The sequence below is a fragment of the Cynara cardunculus genome (assembly GCF_001531365.2).
Source record: "Cynara cardunculus var. scolymus isolate 2C chromosome LG 4, CcrdV1, whole genome shotgun sequence".
NCBI lineage: Eukaryota > Viridiplantae > Streptophyta > Magnoliopsida > Asterales > Asteraceae > Cynara > Cynara cardunculus.
Window position 1 is genome coordinate 18200304 of NC_037531.1, and position 25942 is coordinate 18226245.

A 25942-nucleotide genomic window follows, 5' to 3' on the forward strand; every position below is an offset into this window, starting at 1 on the left:
TATTTAGGGTGTGAGTTTTAGATCACGCGTTATATTCAATCATTTTAGAAATACTGATATTTTGTTTTAACTGATCAAAATCAGAGGATGTGTTCAAGATTTAAAAAAAAAAATGGGTATTTTCTGATATATATTAGAAAATTTGACTTTTGTGATAAAATAATTTCAAATATATCTATACTATATTATAAAGTATTTGACGAAAATTTTTAAAACCCATTTTTTATGTACGAAATACTGTTTATTGATGCATATTACCAAAATTCAAGATTACAACTAAGTTGTGCCGAAGTACAACTTATTAAAGCTATATATTTGAATTTGTGTAACTAACTGCATATAAACATAATCAAATAAATAATAAATATCTTATTTTAAATATAAAAAATCTAAAATATAATTAGGATAATCATTGAGTTTTAACAAAAACACTTAATTATTATATTTATGAAAAATTATATTATTAAACCTAAATTAAATTACTTCGACGGATGAGTGTGGTTTGCACAGTTATACAAATATGAATGGTTTGCATTTGATCGCTCATCTCTCTATATATCTTATATATATATATATATATATTATACAATACATATTCGTTTGAGATCTTTGTAATTTGTGAGATCCGTGACTTATGAAAATTAACTTCTGTTGAAGAGATGGACCAATTCCGAGTGTTTTTGCAAACCATAGTGGTTAAATTACAATTTATAAACGATAGTGACAAAAACCGTTGAAAACAAAAAAGTACAAGGACCAAAAATGTAATTTACTCGCATCGAAACACAAAAACGATGGGTAGAATCGTTGGTACGACACCGTTTTAGTAAACTCCACCTGCACCTGACGCAATCTCGCATGATATGATTGGGAAAAAATCATGGGTGGGCAATCTACTTGGTTATGGTTCGAAGTACTTCACGCTCCTGATTCACTGGTTTGTAGATTGCACTCATGGATTTCTTCAGCCTATAGATACATCAAGTCTGTATGTATATATATAGGCGGCAGTACTCATCTTTCAGGACCTCTGTTCATGTCATTGATTGTTGCTTCGCCTCCAAGATAAGAAAATTGCATTTAATACAACACATGCATCTGTAAGTCCAGACTGATGTTTTCTGTACACATGTATATGTATCTATACGTGTCTTTACGTGTTTTTTCTGTCAATTAATCGTTTGATTCCGGTACTCTATTTGCTCCTTTTGTTTTTTAGGTTGTTTAATCATGGAGAAGTGTTGTGATCGGGGTTTTTGTCAATTGAGAAATTGAAACCCTAATTTATTAGTTCTGGTTGGGGTGGAAGTGGGTGACGTCTGTCTTCTTTCGTTTTTCTGAAATTGACTTCCTTTTGGTTCGTGTTTTTGTGATTCGTTGTTCTTAATTCTCAATATGAGTTGATTTTTGTTTGTCTTATTGGGTGGATTTGAAATTATGATTTGGGTAATTTTGTAAGCTTAGATGATGGAAGATGGTATTCGAAAAGAAGGTGGGCTGATTCAAAATTGAACATATGGAGAACTGTTTATTGCAATCGTAATCTTCTTACATCTATTTTTGGAGTTTCCGTTTGTGAATGTTGCTTAAAATCTCATAATTTATTATTTGCATTTGGATCTTAGATATATTTTGGGGAAGCTTGAGTGGTGACATGGGTATGTGAGGGAGATTAAGGTGACCTAAAAAATGAAAAATTGAGGATCACCCTTGTAACCATTCGTCTGGAAGGTACAAGTAACTGAAGTTTTTTGGTTTTTATGCACGTGTGCATAACGGACAAATTGCTTAGACATTACTTGTATGTATATGTGCATACCGTCTAGATGAACGGTTATCAGGGTGTTTCTCACTTTTTCATCTTTTTGCGGTTTTCCCCCTGAACCAGACCCATAAGTATGTCAATACAAATATAGGTACATCTTGTGGCAATCATTAGGAAAATGTTGGTGAGACATGAATTTCAAATTGGGCCAACATTGCCATATTTGTTATGTCATGACTAGATATTTTCTCAATACTGCTGAGAGTATACCACTTTATTTGGGATTGTATTGTGTTTTTTGTTTCTTGGCTTGTTATGGAAGAGTTGACATTAAGAATTCTATTTGCTGCATAGTGTTCAGAAAATTCACATGTGAATGTACCTCAATTCGTATTTGACACCATGGGCAAGTGTTCAAACTGATATTGTTAAGTTCTGTAATAAAGACAAAATCGGAAAAAATAAACTTTGCAGGTTGAAGTTACTAATTGTTTTCATTTGAAGCAGGTTGTCCTAATTGATGCTTACTGCCTTATTGGCTACGTTTTGTGCACCGTTCAAAGAAAATAAATGTTTACCGGGCATCAATGATTTAGGGGCCGTTTGGTTGATTTTCCATTAAGTCCAGTATGGATAAAGATGTTTGTATGTATTAAAATGTCTGTATCAATGATGTTTGTATGTATTAAAATGTCTGTATAAAACTCCCTTAGAAGCTAACTCAGTATCATTAAGCCACTACCAAACAGTCATATATAGCTGACCGAATAAGCTGTAGTCACATTAAGCTCATTAGCATCTAGCAAACATTTGTCTATTTGCATTTTCCTTGGATAGATTTGGTCCTTATGCTTTACATGCATATTTCTACAGTTAAATCTCTCTGATGGCAGACCTAAAAGAACGCCTGCTCCCACCAAAACCAGCCTCAGCTATAAACCTTAGAGATGCATCCTTTCGGCCGTCTGCATCTGGTCGCCAGCCTTTTCAAGGGGGGGTAGATGTTCTAGGCCTCAAAAAACGTGGCCAAGGTCTTCGTTCATGGATTCGTGTTGATGCTGCTACCGGGGATTCCCAAGTTATTGAGGTCGACAAATTCACTATAATGCGGCGTTGTGATCTACCCGCCCGTGATCTTCGCCTACTCGATCCATTGTTTGTCTACCCATCAACAATTCTGGGAAGAGAGAAGGCCATTGTTGTAAATCTGGAGCAGATTCGGTGTATTATAACAGCTGATGAAGTTCTGCTTTTGAATTCTCTTGATAGCTATGTGCTACAATATGTGGTGGAGCTACAACGACGATTGAGAGTTGCAGGGGTTGGTGATGTTTGGCAGTCAGAAGGCCCGGAATTGAACAGACGGATAGGGAATCGAAACTTTGGTGATATGTATGGAACCACATCACCGGACTACTTGCCCTTTGAGTTCAGGGCCTTAGAAGTTGCTCTCGAGGCTGCTTGTACATTTTTGGATGCTCAGGTTCGTCTTATAACCAACTATTCTTACAATTTGTAAGCATTGCATTGGTGTTTTTACGTATAATCTTTTCACCATTACATAATTTGTTTCCTTAAAAAAATAGGTTTGACAGTGTTATATATATACATATATATATTTGCAAAAGAATCCTAGTATAATGCTTCTCATAAGCTGTATTAGCATGTAGTAGTTGTTTAGCACGTTTCAGGCAAGAAGATATATATGAAACAATAAGATTTCAATTACTTGGATTTTGGTCTCGATTCACATTAGCCATAAATGACAATTAATGGGTTTGATCTTATTCAAGATAACATAGAGGTTTTGAGTTTGATCCCATGCTTGGTTTGTTGGTGGATTAACAAGTGACAAATATTTTCACCCAACGGTTTGCTCACCTTAGGATGAGATTTCCAGGGTCCTAAAACATTGAACATTTTGATTGGTTGTTTCCTGATAGAGTTGTATAGAAATTGGATTATCTTATCTTAGAGATTAATGTAACTTACTAGATTCTAAGATCTCCATTGGAAAGGCCTGTATATATTGAGGGAGGTTCGGGGGGGAACCCCAAAAAAATGAAAAACTGAGGAACACCTTGGTAACCATTCATTCGGACGGTATGCACATGTGCATACAAGCAACTGGAGTTGTTTATTGGTTTTTTATACATATGTGCATGTTATGCACATGTGCATACCGGACAAGTTGCTTACAAATTACTTGTATGCACATGTGCATACCGTTCAGATGAATGGTTTTGAGGGTGTTCCTCAGTTTTCCATTTTTTTGCGGTTTTATCCTGACCCTAACCCTATTATATCATGTGTTTCTGTAGACCATTCTTTCAAAATCAATGAAAGAATGGTATGAATGAGATCCTTGCCTGCAAATTTATTCTACTTCTTCTATAAGGTTATATAGCCTTAAAAGATTGATGTTTGAGCAGACTTGTGTGATTTTCTGGGTCGGATTGTGATTAGTTTTCCAAATGCACACACCGTTTTTCATGTCTTTATGTTGGGATGTAATAGTTTTTGGAAGTTATTTCTTTGCCATCTAGATCTATGGTAATAATCTTGTCTGAAGGTGTCTGTCCGTCTTATAATCTGTATAGATTAGGAAGGTTTTTATTTCAGAGGGTTTTTTCATAGATGGAACGAGTCTGTTTTTTAATTGGTGGGGGGGGGGGGTTGGAAAAAAACTTGGCTTTCTGCATAAAGCTCTCCCCTAGAAGCTTGCTAGTTATGTATAGCTGATTGAATAAGCTAAATCCCACTAAGCTCATTAAGCTGCTAACAACAGGCCCCAAGACTCTTTGTATCATGTGCCTTATGCGGTCAATATGTACCATATCACATTGCATAATTGAAATATGCTTCAATATTTAGTAGCTTTATGTTAAAATAATTCTAGATTCGAAATTAAAAATGTATTGATCAAATTTTTACAAGAAAAATCTTTTTTCTGAATTCATCAGGCAGCGGAATTAGAAATTGAAGCATATCCATTGCTAGATGAACTTACATCAAAGATTAGTACTTTAAATTTGGAACGTGTTCGTAGACTGAAAAGCAGACTTGTTGCATTGACTCGAAGGGTACAGAAGGTACCATATATAGTCTCTGTCTCCGTTTTCTTTTAGGGAAAAATGCATTAAATGTAATAAAGTTTGGTTTAGTTCTTATATAGTGTAACAAAGATTTTTTTCCCTAGATCGATGTAGCAAAGTTTTAAAATTTTCTATTTTATATCCATTTTTTTTTTATCGGTAACCTGCTGATCTTGTAACATTTGATGACGTGCATCCCCATTTGCGAAATAGTCACGAAAAGGGTTACGATGAAGTGGGCGATAAATTTGCCATCCGAGCCATCAAATGTTACAAGATTAGGAGGTTACCGGTCAAAATGGGAAAAAGATAGAAATTTTGAAACTTTGTTACATTAAATAGGAAGTTGGGAAATTAATAGAAATAGCCATCTTCAGGGACCAAGTTTATCTCTTAGCCATTTCTCTCCGGAAATTTCTAAAATATCACTCCCTCTGCAAGTTGAGGAGGTGCCACTCGCGGAGGTAGTGATATTTTGGAAATCTTCGGAGAAAAATGGCTAAGAGACAAATTTGGTCCCTGAAAATGGCTGTTTTCCTTGATTTCCCTAGGAAATAGAAGACTTCATTATGTTAATTGAGAAAAAAGTCTTTGTTACACTAAATAAGGATTAAGGCAAACTTCGTTACATTTTGACGCATTTAGCCCTTTCTTTTACTTGTAGATATTCACTAGACCTCTGATTTGTCGTTATTTTGACGATCGCTTGCATAACAGGTAAGAGATGAAATTGAGCAGCTGATGGATGATGACGGAGATATGGCAGAAATGTACCTGACCGAGAAGAAAAGGCGAATGGATTCGTTGTTCTTTGGTGCTGAACAATCTCTGATCGGATACAGATCAAACGACGGTACACAATCTATCTCCGCTCCTGTTTCTCCAGTTTCTTCACCTCCAGAAAGTCGAAGACTCGAAAAAACTTTGAGTATTGCAAGGAGTAGGCATGATAGCATGAGGAGTTCGGAAAGTGCTACGGAAAACATCGAAGAACTCGAGATGTTGCTGGAGGCTTATTTCGTTGTCATTGATAGCACTCTGAATAAGTTGACATCGGTACTTGGTTTACTCCAAAATAATCAATTTTCTTCGGTTTCCGTCGCCTTTGTTCATTGGTTTGGTTTCAAGTTTGTTAACGACTTCCTTTTTTGTTGTACCAGCTGAAGGAATATATCGATGACACTGAAGACTTCATCAACATCCAACTGGTACGTTTCTGTTCTTTATGCGCTAAAAACTATAAAAACCAAACCAAATGATCATAGTAATCCCACACAGAGTAAGGACTTGTTTGTTAGCAGCTTAATGAGCTTAATGGGACTCACAACTTATTCGGTTAGCTATAGATGACTGTTTGGTAAGGGGCTTAATGATATAGAAAGTGGCTTATTCACTAAGCTTCTAGGGGGAAGCTTTATGCAGAAAGCCAAGTTTTTTTTTTCCAAACCTGTCCATCCCAATTAAAAATAACATTCCATCTATGAAGAAACCCTCCCAAACAAAAACCTTCCCAACAGGGGCGGATCTAGCCCTTAAGGACCGGGGCAAAGTCCCCAGTCAAAGACCAAAAGCGTTTGTTGACTAGCTTAAATTTTATATTTTTACTCTCGTTTTACATGGTTTCCCCCAGTCCCATATGGCCATATGCTTGCCTCCCCCAAGTCCTATCCAACGTGCCCCCACCCCATTAATTTCCTGGATCTGCCACTGCTTCCCAATCTATATAGATAGATTAATCCACACAGACAGCTTTATCTATACACGACTTGATGAAAACCAACTAGAGAGGCTATTCCGTGAAGACCCCTGGCTTGTTAAGAGGTTTTGAGAAAAAAAATTGCGTAAAAGATTTGGGTCTGCAAGATATACGAAAGTGTGAAAGAGAAAAGATAAATAAATAGATGAACGAAAAGACGCAAGGAAGAGTTGAAAACGGCACACCGGAAGGTATGCAACCACTAAACTAACTAAAGATGAAGAGACGGTAAAAAAAAGAAAACATGTAAGTGAACGAGAGCGTTGTGTCACACGTAAATCCCCCTCCCCATCTTAGGTCTCTTTCGTAAGGCTCTAGGACCTAGTTGTCGACACTCATACCCTCCTCCAAACCACCTCTCTATCTCTCCACCCTATCCTGTCCCCATTAGCCGCAAGACCGAAAGTCCCCATGGCGGACCCAACATTTTTGTTAAGCGGGTGCATCTTTTAAAGTTTTTTGGTTGATTTCATGGGACTCTTTCAGTTTTTTGGCGGATATTCCTTGTATTTTCTAGTATCATGGAGCATCCCTCAAAGTTTAATGTGCAGACCTTTCATACCTCCAAAAAGAATCCTACTTGCAAAAATTGGTTCAGTGGGTCCACGGGACCCTGTGGGGCGTTCGCAGGTCTGGCCCTGGCAAGTCCTTCCACACAATATGCTATTTTTAGTCTTGCTTCTCCACGAACTCCTAGGACTTCATGCCTTCAGAAATGTCTAAAGTCGTGGTGTCCAATCTCAGTTGCTTATCCAACGTTCCTCCTCACCCCTTGATCCATGATGCTCTCCACCTTTCTCACTGGTGCATACAAGGGCGGACCTATGTATGTCCGAGCGGGCTCCCATACACCCGGTCAACTTATTTCTGCAAGTAGGATTTTTTTAGGCATGAAAGGTGCACCCGCTAACCTTCGAGGGGTACTCCGGGATATTAGAAAATATATGGAACATCAACCAAAAACTGGAAAAAGTACCTTCAAAAATCCCTCGAAACGCTTGAATTCGGCTAAAAACACATCGAACGACTTTGTGGGCCTTTGATCCACCTTACAGGTGCACCTTCTCGGCAAAAATCCTGGGTCCACCACTGGGTGCATACATCTGTCTCCTGCATACATGACCGAACCATCACAGTCATCCCTCATTCTATTTGAGATAAGTGCTACTCCCAACTCTGTTCAGAAGACCTTGATTGGTATCCTATCTAGCATGATCCGAGTACATGTCCATCTGAACATCCTCACTTTTGTCACCTCCATCTTCCTCTCGAGTGTCTTCCTTATCGGCCCACATTCCGGACCATACAACATAACTAGTCTTATGCGCCAAAATTATATATACTACAAAGTTAGTACTACCAACCACACCCGTCTTCTGGAAAATGTTCACTTGACTGTTACTGTAACGCCCCAAACCAAAGTAGCAAGTTGACCCAATAACTTTGAATTCAACTTAAAACCATGACGGAAGTTTTTTGTAGCCCACAACTTTGAGCTTATAAGGAGCCTACCGATCTACTTTTCTATCTTTGTGGGATGAGTTGTTAACCCTAAACCCTTATAGTTCGCTTCCCGTTGTTCAAAATGCTATTGAGTTTATGATCAATTTAGTTTATCATATGGAGCTTTTACTTGAAAAACCAAACAAACCCAATATGCGCCATTCAGGAGTAGGGTCTGGGGTTGGGACGTTCGCAGACCTGTCGCCTACCCCTTACTCCAAAGAGTACGGTGCCTCTTTGGTGGTGAAAGCCCGAGTGTTGATAAGGTTTTTTTTAAAAAGGAAGAAATTGGAAAGAGAGAAGGAACTCGGGACCAAAATATGGAATTTTTACTTATTTTTTTGGAAGGGTAATGCAAATTGTGACTGCAAGAAATCAGTCCTGATAAACTTAGTGGCCACAAGCCCACAATTGTTGTGCACACTTGGAATCGAACCCTATGCAAATAAGATATTCCACCACATCTCCTAGGACCTCCACCACTACGCCACAACCCTTTATGGTTAAGTTTTTTACTTTTTAGTTGCTAAATGATAAATATTTAACGTGCAGGATAACGTCCGTAATCAGCTTATACAATTTGAGCTGTTACTGACTACCGCAACATTCGTTGTCGCCATCTTTGGGGTGGTGGCAGGTATATTTGGCATGAATTTTATGATTCCGTTGTTCGACAGTCCCTCAGCATTTACCTGGGTTCTGGTGATCACCGGGGTCACCGGAGCTGTCATTTTTAGCTCGTTTTTGTGGTTTTTCAAGCATCGAAGATTGATGCCGTTGTAGATTCGGGATTACAAGCAGCAACAGCAGAAGAAGAAAAGGAGTATGAATCTGTTAAAAGTGTTAATTGTTGTTGCCAAATCTTGTTTTAATTATAATTTTTATTAAAAGTTAAAAATGAAGCTCTCCTGCAAAGAAAATTCTACTTGATGAGCTTTGGTTTCTATGATAGCAACAAGGGGTTTCTAAGTGTACACAGAATGGTTGAAAATATGTATGAAAAACACAGGTTGCACATTTAGAAGCCATTTGGAAGCGTGTAACAGGCTATGTTTGGACGGACCTTGATAAATTGTGACTGCAAGAAATCAGTCATGATAAACTCAATGGCCACATAAGATGTGAGTTATAGTTTATAGATGGTTTACAAAACAAATTATAAGTAATTATAAGAATAATTAAAAATACCATTGATTATTACAAAACGAATGTATTTAATGTATTTTGAAGTATTATTGTAAATAAATCTTATAAAATCTCGCACTTTCATTGAAATTCTGGATTTTAATTCCATAACACTTTGTCCCACGTACGTTAGATTTGCAAAAAAAACTCGAGTTCGAAGCCCGGTCTAGAAAAGCCTGGACCTAGCGAACCCGAAGCCCGGTCAATTCCAGACCTCAAAGACCAATCCAGCTAAAAATTTAGAGATTGCCTAAAAAGCTTGAAAATTCGGTGCCAAAAAAAGCCCAACATAAAGAAGTCTGGTCGAACCATTTTTCAATCCCGATGGACCTAGCGAGCTCGAAGCCTAGTCAAGGCCAGACCTTAAAGACCAATCAAGCTCGAAATTTGGGTCTGCCTAAAAAAGCTTGAAAATTTCGGTTGAGCCAAAAAAAGTCCTGCCTAAAGAAGTCCAATCGGACCCTTTTCAATCCCAAAGACTGGCTTAGTCAAGTCTAGACCTTTTTGACTCACTAAAAACAGGCTTAAAAGGCCCCGGGAACAAACCCAAAAATCTTGAGCCTTTTGCATCTCTAACGTATTGACGTGTCATGGAAAAAAAAATTCTCACATTTTTCATTGGGAAAAATAGATGTCAAAAATAATATGAAAAACAACAGAGTCAATAGAAAACTACTTAACAAAATACCATTATTTGTGTTATCATATGATTTGTGATACCCAACTTAAGCCTTAAAAACAGAAGACTGATCCAATAACCTCAAAATCATGGTTAATATCATTAGTAACCTACGACCTTTAAGCTGATAAAGAAATCACAAACCTAATTTTCTATTTATAAAAAACGGGTTGTTAAGGATCATTACAAGGAATCAAAACGTTTGAAGTCGATACTCTCCATCAATCATTTAGCAGTGAAATGAAGACGTTCATTTCTAGCTCTATCAGCTTTCTCCAAGTAGTTTTGATGGGATTGATGTTTTGTACCTTCAACAAACAAACATATGGGCTATTTGATCGGTTTTCTATTAAGTCTTGTGGATAAAATTGATTATGTGGATTAATTTGTCTGTATAGATTATGAAAATTTTTGTTTAAAAAAGTTTTTCATAGATGGAAGGAATGTAATTTTTAACTGAAAATGATATGTTTGAAAAAAAACTTGACTTTCTACATAAATCTTCCCATAAAATCTTATCAAATAAGTTACATTTTATATCATTAAGCTTTGAAAACAAGATGAATCTATTGCCTTGTCTGAGAAGAAATGGCACCAATCGATTCAACAAACAAACTGATACATACATACATAAATTTTTATATATATATATATAGAGAGAGAGAGAGAAAAAGAGAGAGGTGAGTTATTATACAACCGCTTAAGTTTGTTCAACCAATACAACTCAATCTCAACCGTCCATTTAATTTGATGGATATGTGATTTCATAAAAGTTTTGATTGTTTACTAATATAAAATATTGATCATAATTAATGAACTCTAATAATCTTACATAAATATTCAAATTATAATAAATAAACTCTCATCATTTCTATAAATATCTCAATTGATTGTGTTACATTGACTATACAAATGAACATGATTGCATTAAAATATAACATATAATATATATATATATATATATATATATATATGCAAACATACATACATACATGCATATCATTCATGTATATTTTAAAATATATATTGTGAATAAAAATTATAAATTTAAATCTTCATGAAATGGACCCCCAACGTTTGCTATATTTGCAGAAACAGCAGAGCTTTTGCTATATTAGCTGGCAGTGGCACCACACCACTGAATGATGTCCACCTCACGCCTCACTCAACTTATCACTTCTCTCCTCCTAATCGCCGCCGCTGCAACCACCGTCTCCGCCACCGATCACATCGTTGGCGCCAATCGTGGATGGAATCCAGGCATCAACTACACTCTCTGGTCCAACAATCACACCTTCTACGTCGGAGACTTCATCTGTACGTATCCTCGATCTACACTTTCTATTCTCCGATATAAAATTTTGAAATCGGAAAACCAAAATTATCATGAAAATTCAATGCTGTTTGTGCCTCTATCATCAAAAATTGCGCATCTAATCTACATCCTCAATCGTTTAATTGCGTATTTTGAATGGATAACATTGCAGCATTTAGGTATCTGAAGACGCAGTACAATGTGTTTGAGGTGAACAAAACTGGCTACGATAATTGTACGCTCGACAGTGCCGTAGGGAACTGGAGCAGTGGAAAAGACTTCATTCTTCTCAACAAATCGCAGCGGTATTACTTCATTTGCGGCACCGGCGGTTGTTTTAACGGTATGAAAGTTACGATTCGTGTTCATCCGCTTCCTTCTCCTCCTTCCTCCGCCGTCGCTGCTTCCGAGCACTCTACTTCCACCGCCGCCGGTAAATCCATCTTCAATGTAGCGTTTGTGGTTCTGGCATCACTTATTTGGCTTGGATCTGGCACGATCTGTGAATTCTAAATGGTTAGAACTGAAAGATGTGTGGAGAAGTCTGCCATCACTCATCAGGTGTGTTCTCTGTTCAATCATGATTAGGCGTTTCAGTTTTGAATTTGTGTTTGCATGATTAAACCATTTTCAATTGGTTGTGCTATTTTTTTAATGTAATTTTTTTTGAAAAGGTGTCATAGTCTGTTTAAAGAATAATGCCGATAAATTATGACTAAAGACTTTCTTTCACAGTCGATGAATTGTTTGATGCAGAATGATTAAGTAGTCAAAATGATTAAGTGACTTTCATAATGCAGAGCAAAATGAAATATAATTGTTTGGTAATTGTTTACAAAGAAATTAGAGCGCTTAATGGTTAAGGGGTACCCAAGATACAAAATCATTCAGATGGTTTTAGAACCATTAAGAGATAAAAAAAATTTACCAAACAAGATTCAATTCTTAACGATTCAATGTTGCGTTTTAATAGAATTATTAAGAGGTAAACAAACAACCCCTAAAAAAATCAGTTATGATAAACAAAGTGGCCATAATTGTTATATACGTCTCAAATCCCGATCAGATGAGATATTCCATCAGATGCCCCCAACGTATCAACCACTACCCCACAACCCTTATGGTTAATAATGTAAAATTTCCCATATTTTTCTTGTTAAACCGAAAAAACCGTAAATTATATGATTAAATGTAGGGGTGAACAAAAACCTGACTAACCCTGTCGACCTAACCTGAAGCGACTTGATACTTAATCGAATTGTAAAATATTCAAATAGTAGGTATTTTGTTGGATTTGGGTTTAAGTCATTTGAGCCCAACCCAATTAGATGAGTTTGATGCCTTCTTATATCATAGATTTAATATGATTGTTAAGTTCTTAATTAATATATATAAATTAGATATTAGACCAACTCGTAATTAACATTTAACTCTATCCATAATTATATCACAATTTCAAATGTATTTGTATGTTTTCAATTTGATTTTATTTTGTTTAAACATGCTTGTTTAGCTATATTGTAAAATGATGTACCAAAGTTTCAACCCCGAGTAACCAAATCCAACTTGCACGGTTTGGTTTTCGATGGATTGCACTTTTATTTTTCGTTTAGCTATTGTAGCATTATAGAGAATAAAAAAGATAATTTTCTCTATTATGAAAAAACTCTTGGAGATGCTCTATGAACTCAATGAATTCATATTGTTTATGTTAATTTAAATAATTTATATTATTTTAATTTTATGCCATTTTAAATATTTATCGAACAATAATTTATTTTTCATTTAGGAATTTCCGTAAATATAAGGTTAAAATGGTAATTTTGTTGTTCAGTTTATTTATTTAGAACAAAAATTAAACAACAAATTTATCTTAATTTATCCAGACAGATTAATACTTAGAAACAACTTATTAGATTTAGAACTTAATGGATAAAAAATCAAACAGCCCCCAAGACCTTTATAGATAAAAAATATTATTTGATAGATAAAAAATAATGCAGGGACGGGTTTATGTGGGAGCAAGTGGTGTTTTATGTTGCTGTTTAGTGGTTCCTTCGTAGGAGAATTTTTTGCGGTCCTTAACAGTCAACAGTGTCATTGTAATTCGTCGTGAACCTTATAGTTGACCTTAGTGCAACATTCATATCCGTAAAATGCACGTTCACACACAAGTTTTCAAACTCGTTTTGGTCCAAGTTTTGCACCCCAGCACGAACATCAAGAGAGTCTTCTAGCCAAGGTTCTAAAACATGTTATGGCATTGCCGCCACGTTAAAGCCCATTGCACAACCTTGAGGTGTGGCTTGCAGTATGGCGTGTTATGGTGCGTTATAGCATGTTACGGAGCATTATGGTGGGTTATAAGGCGTCTTTGAGCGTTATGGCGGGTTGGGTTCACGTGAGAACACTCTGTTTTCATGAGACCAGTGAGACCACTTTTTTACACTGTGAAGGTTACCTTTATAATGTTTTGTTGTGAAGTTTGAAGTGTAAAAAAATAGTCTTACGGGTCTCATGAAAACAAACTATCTCACATGATCCCAAGTCTATATATATATATAGACAGACAGATTTTCCGCCTTGACACTTAAGCCACACCTAAAAAAACGTCATGCCTCACCGTAACTCGTAAGACCACCGTCACGCCACTTCCCACGTGATTTAAGACTACCAAACCATCTATAAAACTCCCACTTCATTTCATTTTTTCGACATATGTGGGGCAATACGTTTCACTCTCGAACACTCATTCCAATTGCAACATTTCCGTCCATCGATATTTAATTTCCATGGATTTCTATTTAGGCGTGTGATATTATTACGGCGTTGTTTCAACAAAAGTTTTCCATGAACAATCAAATCAATTTATATATACTCATTGCCTCATTGAAGGTTGATTATATTTATACATTATATATACTCATTGCCTCATTGAGTTATTACTGTATTATCTTCGGTTATTAATTTAGACAATACCAACATAAAACACTGGTTTTTCTTTCTATCAAATAGCTGATATACAACAAACAGTAAATAAAATTATAGTCAAGAGAAAAAAAAATAAAGTTTGATTACTGAGAGTGTTCTCGTCTTAAAACTCATATCTCACACCACTTTAAACTTGTGAGATGCCATGGCTTAATATGGTATGCCTGATCGTTTAGTCAATATCTGGTTTTTTATCTTATCTTTTTAACGTCTTACTTTTTTTTTTTACTTTTATGTATATAACCTAATTTAAATTGTTTATCACCATTGAGTAATATATAAAAAAAAACATATACGTATATGTATACACACACACAAAAGGTAGGGTTTTGGTGAAAAAGAGAGTTAAGGTGAGAAACATAAGAATGGATCTCCACCATTTGATGCACATTACGATGAGATGCACCGGATCAATCATCGTATCAAGCGCGATTCATGGGTGAGTTTGAGTTTAAAGATGATCAAGGCTCCAGATCATTCTTATGTTTCTCACATTAACTCTCATTCTCACACGATCCTTCCCCTCACACATACATACACACACACACACACACACACACACATATATATATATATATATATATATATATATATAGGGTTGGGTTCACATGAGACCAGCCTGTTTTCGTGAGACCCGTGAGACCACATTTTTACACGTAACCTGCACAGCAAAAACACTGTGAAGGTTTAAAAAAGTCGAACCTTCACAGCAAAAACACTGTGAAGGTTTTAAAAAGTCACCTTCACAGCATTTTGTTGTGAAGTTTCAAGTGTAAAATGTTGGTCTCACAGGTCTCACGAAAACATGCTGGTCTCACATGATCCCAAGTCTATATATATATATACTTGAGATAATGTGAGACCAAGGGTTTTTCGTGAGACTCGTAAGACTAATTCTCAATCATTGGATTAGATCTACAATCTGAACATTCATAAAAGTCACGAGATTTCTCAATAATCACAAAATTGTCATTGTACAACCTTGACCATTAGATCATTAGCTTATAAAGTTGATCAATGAACATAAATTGGTCTTATGAGTCTCACGAAAAAACCCTTGGTCTCACGTGAACCCAACCATATATATATATATATATATATATATACACACATACACACATATAATACACATTTTTGCCATCATAAATAATGCCTTAAAAAATGTCATGGTCCCGTTGTAACTCTTAAAGACTTCAGATTTGACCCTATAAATCTCATATAATTTAGAATCTCGAGTTTTTTCCGTATTCACATTAAACCAAAATATAAAAATAAGAAAAGAGAAAGAAAAACAAGTCATTTTGAAGACGAGTTTTGTGGTGTAGACCCGGTCCACTCGTGTAGGGCCCGGTCCACCAACATATCCCTAATTTCTAATTGTTTTTGACTTTTAAGCCCACATCGACCGGTCCGTTCCTTCCGACCACGGCCTACTCTTTAAATATTTGTCATCGTTTTCAAGAGTTGATTAAGAGGAATCTCGTTGACTCTCGTGGGTTGGTTGGGTTGTTTGGTTGGTATGATTAAGAATTAATTTTATTATAAATAAATGCGGTGAAGAGGGGGATGCTTCTTTACTTGACAGGAAAATGACGGGTCAACAACTCCGAATCACAGATCATTTGTACAGACATACTTTTTGGTGCTAAGATCCAGAAATACCTCGAACGGTGTCACAATCTGTTCGACGTACAATCATGTGTTAACTTGTTTTTTATTTATATTTTAAGCAATTTAAGTCTTATTTTGATATTTACGATAAGGTATTTTTAACAAGAAAGTTTTTAAGACCGAAAAAATTCAAATTTTTTGTTCATTTTTTCTTGGCACGTTGTTGTCAACTCGATAAATTAGGGGTGTTCGTGGTTCGGTTTTGGACGGTTAAGCCCCTCAAACCGCGAACTAAACGTAATGGCAGTTTGGAAAATTATCCAAATCGAGCGTCTTGAAAGGAAGGGACCAAATGGTCAAATTAGACCTGTCATTTGGTTTAGGCGGTTTGGATCTATTATGGGTTTTAAACTAAAAAAATACCATGTATCTCTATATGATGAAATTTCTACCAATATAGCGTTGTCTAAAAAGTAATATTACAGAATTATAAAAGCAACATTTATCTTCAAAAAGAATTTTTAAAAAAATGAGCAAATTTAGAAAAAGTTAAACAAGTCCACCAACAATAGTTGGAAGTTTGGACAAATATTGAGTACGTCGAATGACGATTTGGAATTTTAGAATTGAATTTTGACGCATTTCAGAATTTTGCAGATTTAGGGAACGCGGACGATGGAAAAGTGAAAACTAGAAACTTAATGTCTTTGTTGGACTTTTTCTTAATTGTGGCATAAAATTTGAGCCTATAACATGAAACATAAATGTAAGTATACACGTATGTTTTGGCCGTCGGTTCAGTGCAAACACTAAAAAACATTCAAAATGCAGACTGGACAACTCACACCGCTAAAAACAGTCTAACTTCGACTTGGTTCAACCAGTTTGAACGGTCCAACGGTTTTTTTGAACACCCTTACAGTAAACTAAGAGGTCGTTAGATTTGCACAATTTGGTGGGGTCTGATGGCAGATCCATTCAAATCCGATGTTTCATTACCATGGTAAGAGTCGTCACCTTCACTTACCAGGTAAGACTCTCAGTCCTTGTCTCCCTCGCATCGAGTAAGATTCTTGATCCTTACCATATTCATCAAGTAAGGTAATGTGACCTAGTAAACGCTTATTCCGGGTAAACGTTTAGTAAACAGCCCCTTAAATCTTTCAAAAATATCCCGACAAACTAAACGAACCATAGAAACCTCCATAAAATATCACTATGGTAGTCACTAACAGTAACCTCCTTTTTGTGGGTCTCATGCACTTTTTCAGTGTCGACATATAAGTAAAAACCAGATACATAATTTTAAAAAATTAATATTTAACACAATAATAAAGATAAGAATCAATGTTTTTGTACAATAACTCTTCTTTATGGTTGTAAATATTTGAATAAAAATCTCCTGATGTTAGCTCATCTAGCAACAAGTCTTGGGCCTTTACGGATTCTCCTCAGAGATCACATGTTCGAGTACTGCAAAGTCACTAAGGGTCTTTCTGGCTGTTCTCTAGGACCCTTGGGATTAGTCGAGGTATGCATAAGCTAGACCCACCACTCACAGTTAACAGAAAAAAAAAAATTTAATACAGTTTGAACTATTTTAACTCATTCAACATGTTTTTCTTGAGCCATTTTCCATTTTACTCACTCGTTCAATCAAAATACAGAATATAATCTAAATCGAAAAAGTTTTAAATAAATTGATCAAAGTTGTCACATATGATAATATTATACGAGTACGTAAATCATGCAACTTTCCATCAAAGGTACGTATGTACGAAAAACATGTTACCCGCTTCTGAACCATGTTAGAACCGGTGGTCCCTGTTTTTTTAAAACCGAATTGATTTAGAGTCAAAAAACCACAAACCAAAGAACATACATGGTTTAGGTTTTTTTTCAAACCTTAAACAAAACTGCATGTCTCAAACCGTAATAAGTAGCATTGCATTTATAATCAATTGCATCATAATGCTTATAAGAAAAAAAAATAAAAATTTGATAGTCCATGCATTACACCGTGGCGGACCCAGTAATTTTATCGAGCAGTTGCACCTTTAAGGTGGATGAAAGACCTGCAAATTCATCCTATGTGTTTTTAGCCAAATTCCACCGTTTCAAGGGATTTTTTAAGGTTTTGGTCGATTTCGAGGGACTTTTTCAGTTTCTTTGGTCGATAAATGAGAGTAATGACTCTTATCCGGTAATCGCTTACTGAAGAAAAAAAATGTTGCATATAATGTTGTTTTAATAGGCTAAAATCTTACCGTGTAAGCTAAGTGAAAGTATTGACTCTTGTCGATAAGTGTAAGATCCCATATCGGTTGTGGAAGAGAACGAAAGTTGCATTATAAGAAACTAGATATATCTGCTATCACATATTTTAAACCGTGAATCCGTGTATATAGACAAAGAAGATAATATCTTATACGGTTAACGTAAGATGTTGTGGTAAACGTTTATTTGGTAAAAATTGGATATAACAAATCAGTATTATTATATTGTTTTATATGGAAGCCCAAAAGAAAGCATGTATAAGTAAGTGGCAGGAATTCCTTTTACGCCTTACAAGAAAAACAAAACTAAAAGACAAGTTGCTCACTCTTACTTCCATTTTCTTTTTTTGATGTTGATTTATGATGAATTTTGGTTACTTTATGTGACGTGTCGAATTATTATTAATAAAATTAATAAATTTAAAAAATATATTTAAAATTTTGTAAATAATATTTGTATTATTTTATTTAAAATAATTATTTATAAAATTCAAAATAATTTTAGTAAATCAACCTAATTAATTATAAGCCATTGTCCAAACTCAATGCATTTTAATATATATATATATATATATATATATATATATATATATATATATATCAGAAGTTTATTCGTACAATACAACGAGATATATTTTTTTATCATTTGAAGACTATTATTATTTGAAAATATATATTGATTTTAGTATAAATTAACGATTTAAAAGTTACTATTTTTTTATATAATTTGTTTAATTTAATTTTTATTATAATTTAATTAATGTTTAATAAGAATGTAATTATTTTAGGTTTAATGATAATTAAGTATTTTGTTAGAATTCAATAAGCATCCTAATTATATTTTAGATTTTTTTTTATAATGAGATGTTTATTATGTATTTGATTTTTCAATTAGTTATATGAATTCAAAAATATAGCTTTAAAAAGTTGTATTCATGTATTATTTATTTATAATCTTAAATTTTAAGTAATATATATCAATAAATAGTAATTGATTCATAAAAAAAATAATTTTTAAGAATTTTTTCTTAAATATTTTATAATACAGTATAGATGTGGACCTATTTACACTTATGACCTTCTGATTTATTAAGAAAAATAATAATAAACTTTGTAAAAAGTCATAAATTTAATTAAGTTATGCACATGAATACATATGGATTATTTTGCTTGATAGCTTTTTAAATGAAAATGTTATCAACAAAATAATCTTCTAACAAGTTTTAAAAATAATAAAAAAAATGTATATATAAAAATAACATTCTTAAACTTGTTAGAAAGTTATTGAATGATTTAGTGCAGAACGATTAAGTGGTCATGATAATTAATAGGCTCTCACGATATAGTACAAAATGAAATATAATTGTTTGGTAATTGTTTATAATAGAATTAGGGCGCTGAATGGTTAAGGTAGGTCGATGATACAAAATCAGTCAGAGGATTTTAGAATCATTAAGAGACAAACTTTTTTTTGCTAAACAAAATCCACCTTTTAACGATTTAAATGATGTCTCTTAATGGAACTTCTAAAAGGTAAACAAACCACCCCTTTATTTTATTTTTTAAGAATGTCATTCAACCTTTGGATCCCTTTGTATATGCGATCACAAAAACAAAAGTAAATACGAAAGAATGAATGATCACATAATTTAATTTCGAACACATAAAGAGAAAAAAGAAAAACAAAGCTTATAAATCGATCAAAATACGCATACTCTACAAACATATATACAAATACGACAATATCACACATCGTGATCGATTCCAAAAACGAAGTTGTTTGCGTATACCCCATCTTTTGTTACTAATTTAATAACGTATTTTTGGTAATTCATCAGATAAAAACGTGCACGAAATTCAAACTGATGATCTTTAACTTATCGTAACAAATTCTCAATCATTTAATCTTGTGGGGTTAGCTCAACTGACAATAAAGTTAATACCTCTAAGAATTCTCTTCAGACGCCACTGCAAGGATGTTAAAGATTTTCCTAACTGTTCTCTAGGCCCCAGGATTAGTCGAGGTGCACAGAAGCTGACCTGGACACCCACAGTTAACATAAAAAATTCTCAACCATTTGAACAAACTCCAAAATGCACATCATCGAGTCCTATTTTTCTGCTAACCATAGGTATCAGAGCCAGATTGCACGCGCATTGACTAATCCTATAAGTTTTTAAAGATAACAGTCTGAAAAATTTCCAATGGCCCTCGGAAGACTCGAACTGTCAAAATGCTACGTTGTATTGTCCTTCAATCGGCATTGTTCTTGTTCTTCCTCCTCGATCTTGATCTCCCGACCAATTTCGAAGGTGGGGACGGGGAAAACTCGTATGGGAGAACCGGGAGATCGATTTCTCCTTTCAAGATTTTTACAATATCCGCGATATCGGGCCTCAACTCCGGCATCTTTTGTAAACAAGCGAGCGCCAAATTAACACACAAGCTTGCTTGCGCCTTATTGTAGTCGTTTTTCAATTTTTCATCGACCAATTCTAACAAATCGCCTCCTTGAGCTAATTGCCGACACCAACTTATCAAGTTTGCCTTCTCGAGCTTCATCGGGGAAGCAAGAACGTGTAACGGTCTTCGGCCCGAAACAATCACGAGAATCAAAACGCCGAAACTATAGATATCAGCTTTCTCAATCAAGAATCCGCAGCCACCGTATTCTGGTGCGACGTAACATAGTGTCCCCCTCATGCTCGTCGTACTGCTCAATTCTCGACTGAAAACGTCTCCACTCCACATCTCGTTGTTCTTCGAATTCTTCCGGAAACTGAACTCTTTGTTCGGATCAAATCCGTTCTCGAGATCACGACCCGTTGGTTTTCTTTTTCTTCGGAAGATCGAGAGTTTGAACCGTCGTTTGATCTTCTTTTCGACCTTCTTCTTGCTGAGTTCATCAAGATGTTCTTCCTTCCACCATTCCTGCATTTTCCGATGACGTTTTTCACTGCACGGTGGCCGCCACCCCCTTGGTTCTTCGTGCTCGAATGCTTTATTATCGTGCGAATCCTTGAATTTGTTCAATCTCGTTGAATGATCCAAATCAGGTTTCTCAGAGTTCTTATCGTCGTCCCAATCTGGATTCGCCGGCGGGCAGATTTGACTTCCGATCCATTCTCTGACGTAATCTTTGCTACAAAGCTCGCCGCTGCCGTCTTGCTTCCACCACCAATCTTTCCCCCATTGTTTCTTACCAGTTTTGTGTTCATCGTCACAATGATCAGAAGGATTCAAATTCGATTCTCTACTGTGATTATTATCAACGGTAAGACCTAAATCATCATCATAATTCGTAAATTTATTGTTAATCCAATCATTGCCGGCGCCGGAGCCGTGTTCGTTATTACCGATCGAAAGCTCCTTTCCTTTATCGTTCATAAACCCTAACCCTTTCAGACGATTACAAACAACCTTACTATTGATCGGTGTAGAAGATGAGGAAGCTTGTAGAGCGAGAGAGAAATCTACCTCATTATCGACTGGAGTTCCAATCGCTGGAGACTCGCCGGCGCCGGCGCCGGTACCGGCTAAAGTTCCAGACAGATCCTGACTGAACAAATCAACACCGAATTCAGGCTCGATCTTCAATCTCGATAATCCGAAATCGGAAAGCTTTGCTCGGAACTCTGTATCCAGTAAAACGTTGCTAGGTTTTACGTCGCCGTGAATCACCGGCGGATCACATTCACGGTGGAGGAACTCGAGTGCTCTAGAAACATCTAGAATGATCTCGAATCTCCTGTCCCAATTCAAGCTACGTTCAGAGAAAAGCGATTCTTGTAAGCTCCGATTCGGCATATACTCATAAACAACCAATCGTTTCCTCTTATCTACACAATATCCTAACAACGAAACAACGAATTGCGATTCCAATCCGCCGAGTATCCGAAGCTCGTTCTGGAATTCCCGATCGGCATCCATGGATTCCGAATCAAGCAGCTTCACCGCAACGAGTTTTCCATTTCTGAGTATACCACGGTACACAGTACCGGAACCGCCTTTTCCGATGTAATTATCGTCGGAGAAGCCATTAGTGGCGGAGTTAAGCTCTTTATAGCTGTAACGACGGAGTTTCAAAAGACATGAATCAAGCGGACTAGTACGAGAACGACGAATCAACGAATACCAAAGGTAATAAAGCAAGTAAACAACTCCAATAACTATAACAAGAGACGAAAAAATGGTGATTACGAGAAAGATGAAAGTAGCCCTATGTTTTGTGGTCTGTTGATTAGGGAAAGAAGAAGGTTGTTGTCTAGAAGGCATTGTGTGCTAATTTTCTCGATCACCTACAAAAAAAACAAAGAACATATATAGTGAAAAATGGCGGATTCTAGGGTTTATACTTGTAGTTGCATTCATCCGCCATGGGAGGAGCTTGACGCAGTATCCGAGAGTCGTTTATAGCTTTACAGTTGGATAATCATACAAAAATGGGGTTGATTTTTGAAGGAAATCTGATGTTAATGATGAAGGATTGTTTGATTTGAGAAATGGTGGGGAGATTAAGAAGGGACCCATGGGGCAGTATAGCTTTTGACTAAAGAGAAAGAATTTGCAGGTAAGGAGAACGACTTTTTGGGGAGAGACGAAGGAAAAATGGAGGGAACACGGTTACAGGTGGAGTGCAGGACCAGTATTCCAGTTTGGAATGAATTGATTTCGTTTTATTATGTTTTTATTCCCTGTGGTTTGTTCAAATTACGGTTTTAGTCCCTATAGTTTGTAATTTATTGTTGTAACCTCCGACCAAACTATTAAAAATAAAACATTAGAAACACAAAATGATTTTATTTACCTCTTAATAGTTCCATTAACATACATCATTTGAAGCATTAAGATGTGAATCTTATTTGGCAAAAAATTTTTGCCTCTTAATGGTTCTAAAATCCTCTGAATGATTTTATATTTTGGATCTTTCTTAACCATTCAGCGCCCTAATTTCATTCTAAATAATAATCAAACAACTATATTTCATTTTGCAGTATATCATAAGAGGCTCTTAATCATTCTGCATTAAATCATTCAGCAACTGTCAAACGGTTCCTAAGAAAATGAATTCCAACCACACAATAAAAAACATCGTTAATATAATTATAATAACAAAAGAATATATGTTTCTATAAAAACTTAAATATTATTATTATAAAATTATAAAGACTTAATATTTGATTTATAGATGTCAACTTTATTGATTGTTAATTTTTTTAGTGTTCTAGTCATGGTTCTAAATAACTCGTTATGGCGTTAAAGTTTGGATTTGTCGCTATATTAATCTATGTGGCTACATTCTAAGGCTTGACTTGCATTGTAACGCTTTATGACGCATTACACGCGACTTTAGCTGAGATTTGAGGTTGCAGGCCATGTTGCTATCACACCCTTGCGTTCCTGTTAATGCAAAATCCATATGATTCTACACTTGATTTGACTGCTTTCACATTTTTCTTATTTTTTTTATTATTATCTTTTGAACCTCCCTGAAATTAAGTAATAATATTACATATTTTAAATGTTCTTGAAAAATAAATTTTAATATTTACATAAGTGAATGACAGTCAAGTTGATTTTTATTTTGTAATTTGTGTTGTCTTATATTAATTGTTAATTGCTAACATTTTTTTTCCCAGTTTTTAAATTGTATCTGAATTAATAAATATTGCTCGAATAAGTTCAATAAACCACTTGTAAATATGATGCGATGTGGTTTGAATCACGGTTTGATAACTCAAAACCGCAAACCGCAACGCATATAGCGGTTTGGTATAAATTCAAACAGCAAATCGTATCACAAAAGTTCTAAACTGCGCTTAGCAGTGCAATGTGATGTGGGCGGTTTGTGCGGTTTTGCGGTTCACATGAACACCCCTACATCTACGTACGATGTTATGATTTTGTTCACATTTGAAATTTTGACACTGTATAAAAGCAAATTTTGAAAATATGTGAGATTTAAACATGAACCATTATCGATCGAATTAATGTAGTGTTTAACACATTAGATTTAAAATATCTTATATTAAGGGGGGGAAAATCCCCAATTCCTTTGTCGAAGACGGGGATAAGGATATGATTATACTCTCTGGTAAGGAAGGGGGGATGGAGAGTGGAATCGGGAACAAGGATGGGGATTCAGATCTCTTCCCCATCCAGGGCCCATTCCTATGCATATATATAAATTATTTAATTATAAAGTATGTTACACTTTGGTCCTTGTGGTTTTTCATACATTACGAATATGGTCCATGTGGTTCATTTATTGCATTGATGGTTATGTTGTTTGCAAATTCTTATAGATTTTGCCCCTATTGCAGACATCGTCCATGAGAAGTTGAGACTACAATTGTTTGTTGTGTCTCCTTGTTGCTTTGTCTTCTTAATGGCTCATGAGATCAAAGATCTCCGCCAAACTTGATTTCTTTCTGGGCTATTGATCGTACTCAGCCATCCAATAACTCGATTAACGTCAACTGTTTTTGTAGATCTACATAACCATTGAGGGATTGTTTAGTTTCAAACCCAGTTTGATCATAATGAATTTGATTTATTCTTAATTTGTTTGTATAATGTGGCATGATGAACAAGAACAAGAAGCAATTGGAACGGTCGCCAGAGTGACTGTCGAAACAACCTGGAATATGGTACGGAAAGGGAGGAAGGCAACTGAAGGGATAAAACATGTGGCATGCTAGTACTGACTGAATTGACATGGCATAAATAATTATTACACAATCACCAAAATACCCTTACATGATGGACACTTGACAAGCCTTCATGGATGACATCCACACTAGAGACTAAGGTCATGTTTGTTAGAAGTTTAATGAGCTTAATAAGACTCACAACCTTTTCAGTTAGCTATAGATAACTATTTAGTAGTAATTTAATGATATAGAAAGTGACTTATTCAGTAAGCTTATATGGAGAACTTTATGTGGAAAGCCAAATTCTATCCCAACTTACCCCGCCCAATTAAAAAAACACGTTCATTCCATTTATGAAAACTTCATATGAAACAAAACTTTTTCAATCTATACAAGACATATTAATCTACACATACTACTTTATCAATACAATACTTAATAGAAAACCAATCAAACAACACATAAATCCGCCCACATCGTCAATGTAGTAAACAAACCAATAAACCAAATCCGATATTTTCGACAAACCACAGGGACCAAAACCGTAATTTACTCTAAATCATACACGGAAGTCGAAGGTGATGATAAGAATGCATAAGTGAGTTGTACCATGGGGTACAAGTGTTTAGCGATAATATCCATGTGAATGTGATGGTAGAATGGTGGTGAGTGGGGCCCCCACAAACCTCAAAGCTGTTTGGTTTTAGTGATTGACTGTCGTCTCAATACTCTACATATTAATTAATAATATCCTTTTATTCGAATTAAAAAAATCCATTTTTAAATCTATATCTCCTTAAAATATATTTTAAATATTTAATTACTTAATTAAAAAATATGGAATTATTAATCAAATATTTATAAACATTTAATACAGATGGAAACAAAAATAACCTATATATTTATTGGGTTTGTTTTCTTTATAGGATTTAGGGGTTATTTGTTTACCTGTTAATAGTTTTATTAGAGTCTGAATTGTTAAGAGATAAATCTTGTTTGACAATTTTTTTTGTCTCGTAATGGTTCTAAAACCCTTTGAATAATTTTGTATCATGGGATTAAACAATTACCAAATAATTATATTTCATTTTGCACTATATCATGAGAGTCTT

At 35.2% G+C, this 25942-nt stretch overlaps 3 protein-coding genes across 5 annotated transcripts; 2 read left to right on the top strand and 1 right to left on the bottom strand.

Moving 5' to 3' along the window:
- Positions 1 to 935: 935 nt before the first annotated feature.
- LOC112511262 (magnesium transporter MRS2-1-like) lies at positions 936 to 8968 on the top strand. Of its 3 annotated transcripts, none has more exons than XM_025116807.1 (6): positions 936 to 1100; positions 2639 to 3248; positions 4729 to 4857; positions 5578 to 5916; positions 6021 to 6068; positions 8672 to 8967. In XM_025116807.1, the coding sequence occupies exons 2-6, from the start codon at positions 2652 to 2654 to the stop codon at positions 8900 to 8902; spliced, it is 1344 nt and encodes a 447-aa protein (XP_024972575.1). In that variant the 5' UTR covers positions 936 to 1100; positions 2639 to 2651; the 3' UTR covers positions 8903 to 8967. The 3 variants fall into 3 exon arrangements, with proteins under 3 accessions (XP_024972575.1, XP_024972577.1, XP_024972576.1); XM_025116809.1 differs by lacking the exon at positions 936 to 1100 and adding an exon at positions 2397 to 2410 and having other exon boundaries at positions 8672 to 8968; XM_025116808.1 differs by lacking the exon at positions 936 to 1100 and having other exon boundaries at positions 2592 to 3248; positions 8672 to 8968.
- Positions 8969 to 11090: 2122 nt separating this feature from the next.
- LOC112511628 (lamin-like protein) lies at positions 11091 to 11913 on the top strand. Its single transcript, XM_025117326.1, has 2 exons — positions 11091 to 11300; positions 11471 to 11913. Exons 1-2 carry the CDS (start codon positions 11126 to 11128, stop codon positions 11809 to 11811), a joined length of 516 nt encoding a protein of 171 aa, XP_024973094.1. The 5' UTR covers positions 11091 to 11125; the 3' UTR covers positions 11812 to 11913.
- Positions 11914 to 19865: 7952 nt separating this feature from the next.
- Positions 19866 to 22452, bottom strand: LOC112511621 (putative receptor-like protein kinase At1g80870). Its single transcript, XM_025117317.1, has one exon. The coding sequence runs from the start codon at positions 22450 to 22452 to the stop codon at positions 20431 to 20433; it is 2022 nt and encodes a 673-aa protein (XP_024973085.1). The 3' UTR covers positions 19866 to 20430.
- Positions 22453 to 25942: the final 3490 nt, after the last annotated feature.

Excerpts from the sequence above, each read along its gene's own strand:
- LOC112511262 (XM_025116807.1), top strand. The coding sequence starts at position 2,652 with ATGGCAGACCTAAAAGAACGCCTGCTCCCACCAAAACCAGCCTCAGCT. Across the intron at positions 4,858-5,577 it reads TGACTCGAAGGGTACAGAAG|GTAAGAGATGAAATTGAGCA; the intron begins GTACCATATATA and ends CTTGCATAACAG. Across the intron at positions 6,069-8,671 it reads ACTTCATCAACATCCAACTG|GATAACGTCCGTAATCAGCT; the intron begins GTACGTTTCTGT and ends TTTAACGTGCAG.
- LOC112511628 (XM_025117326.1), top strand. The coding sequence starts at position 11,126 with ATGATGTCCACCTCACGCCTCACTCAACTTATCACTTCTCTCCTCCTA. Across the intron at positions 11,301-11,470 it reads CTACGTCGGAGACTTCATCT|CATTTAGGTATCTGAAGACG; the intron begins GTACGTATCCTC and ends ATAACATTGCAG.
- LOC112511621 (XM_025117317.1), bottom strand. The coding sequence starts at position 22,452 with ATGCCTTCTAGACAACAACCTTCTTCTTTCCCTAATCAACAGACCACA.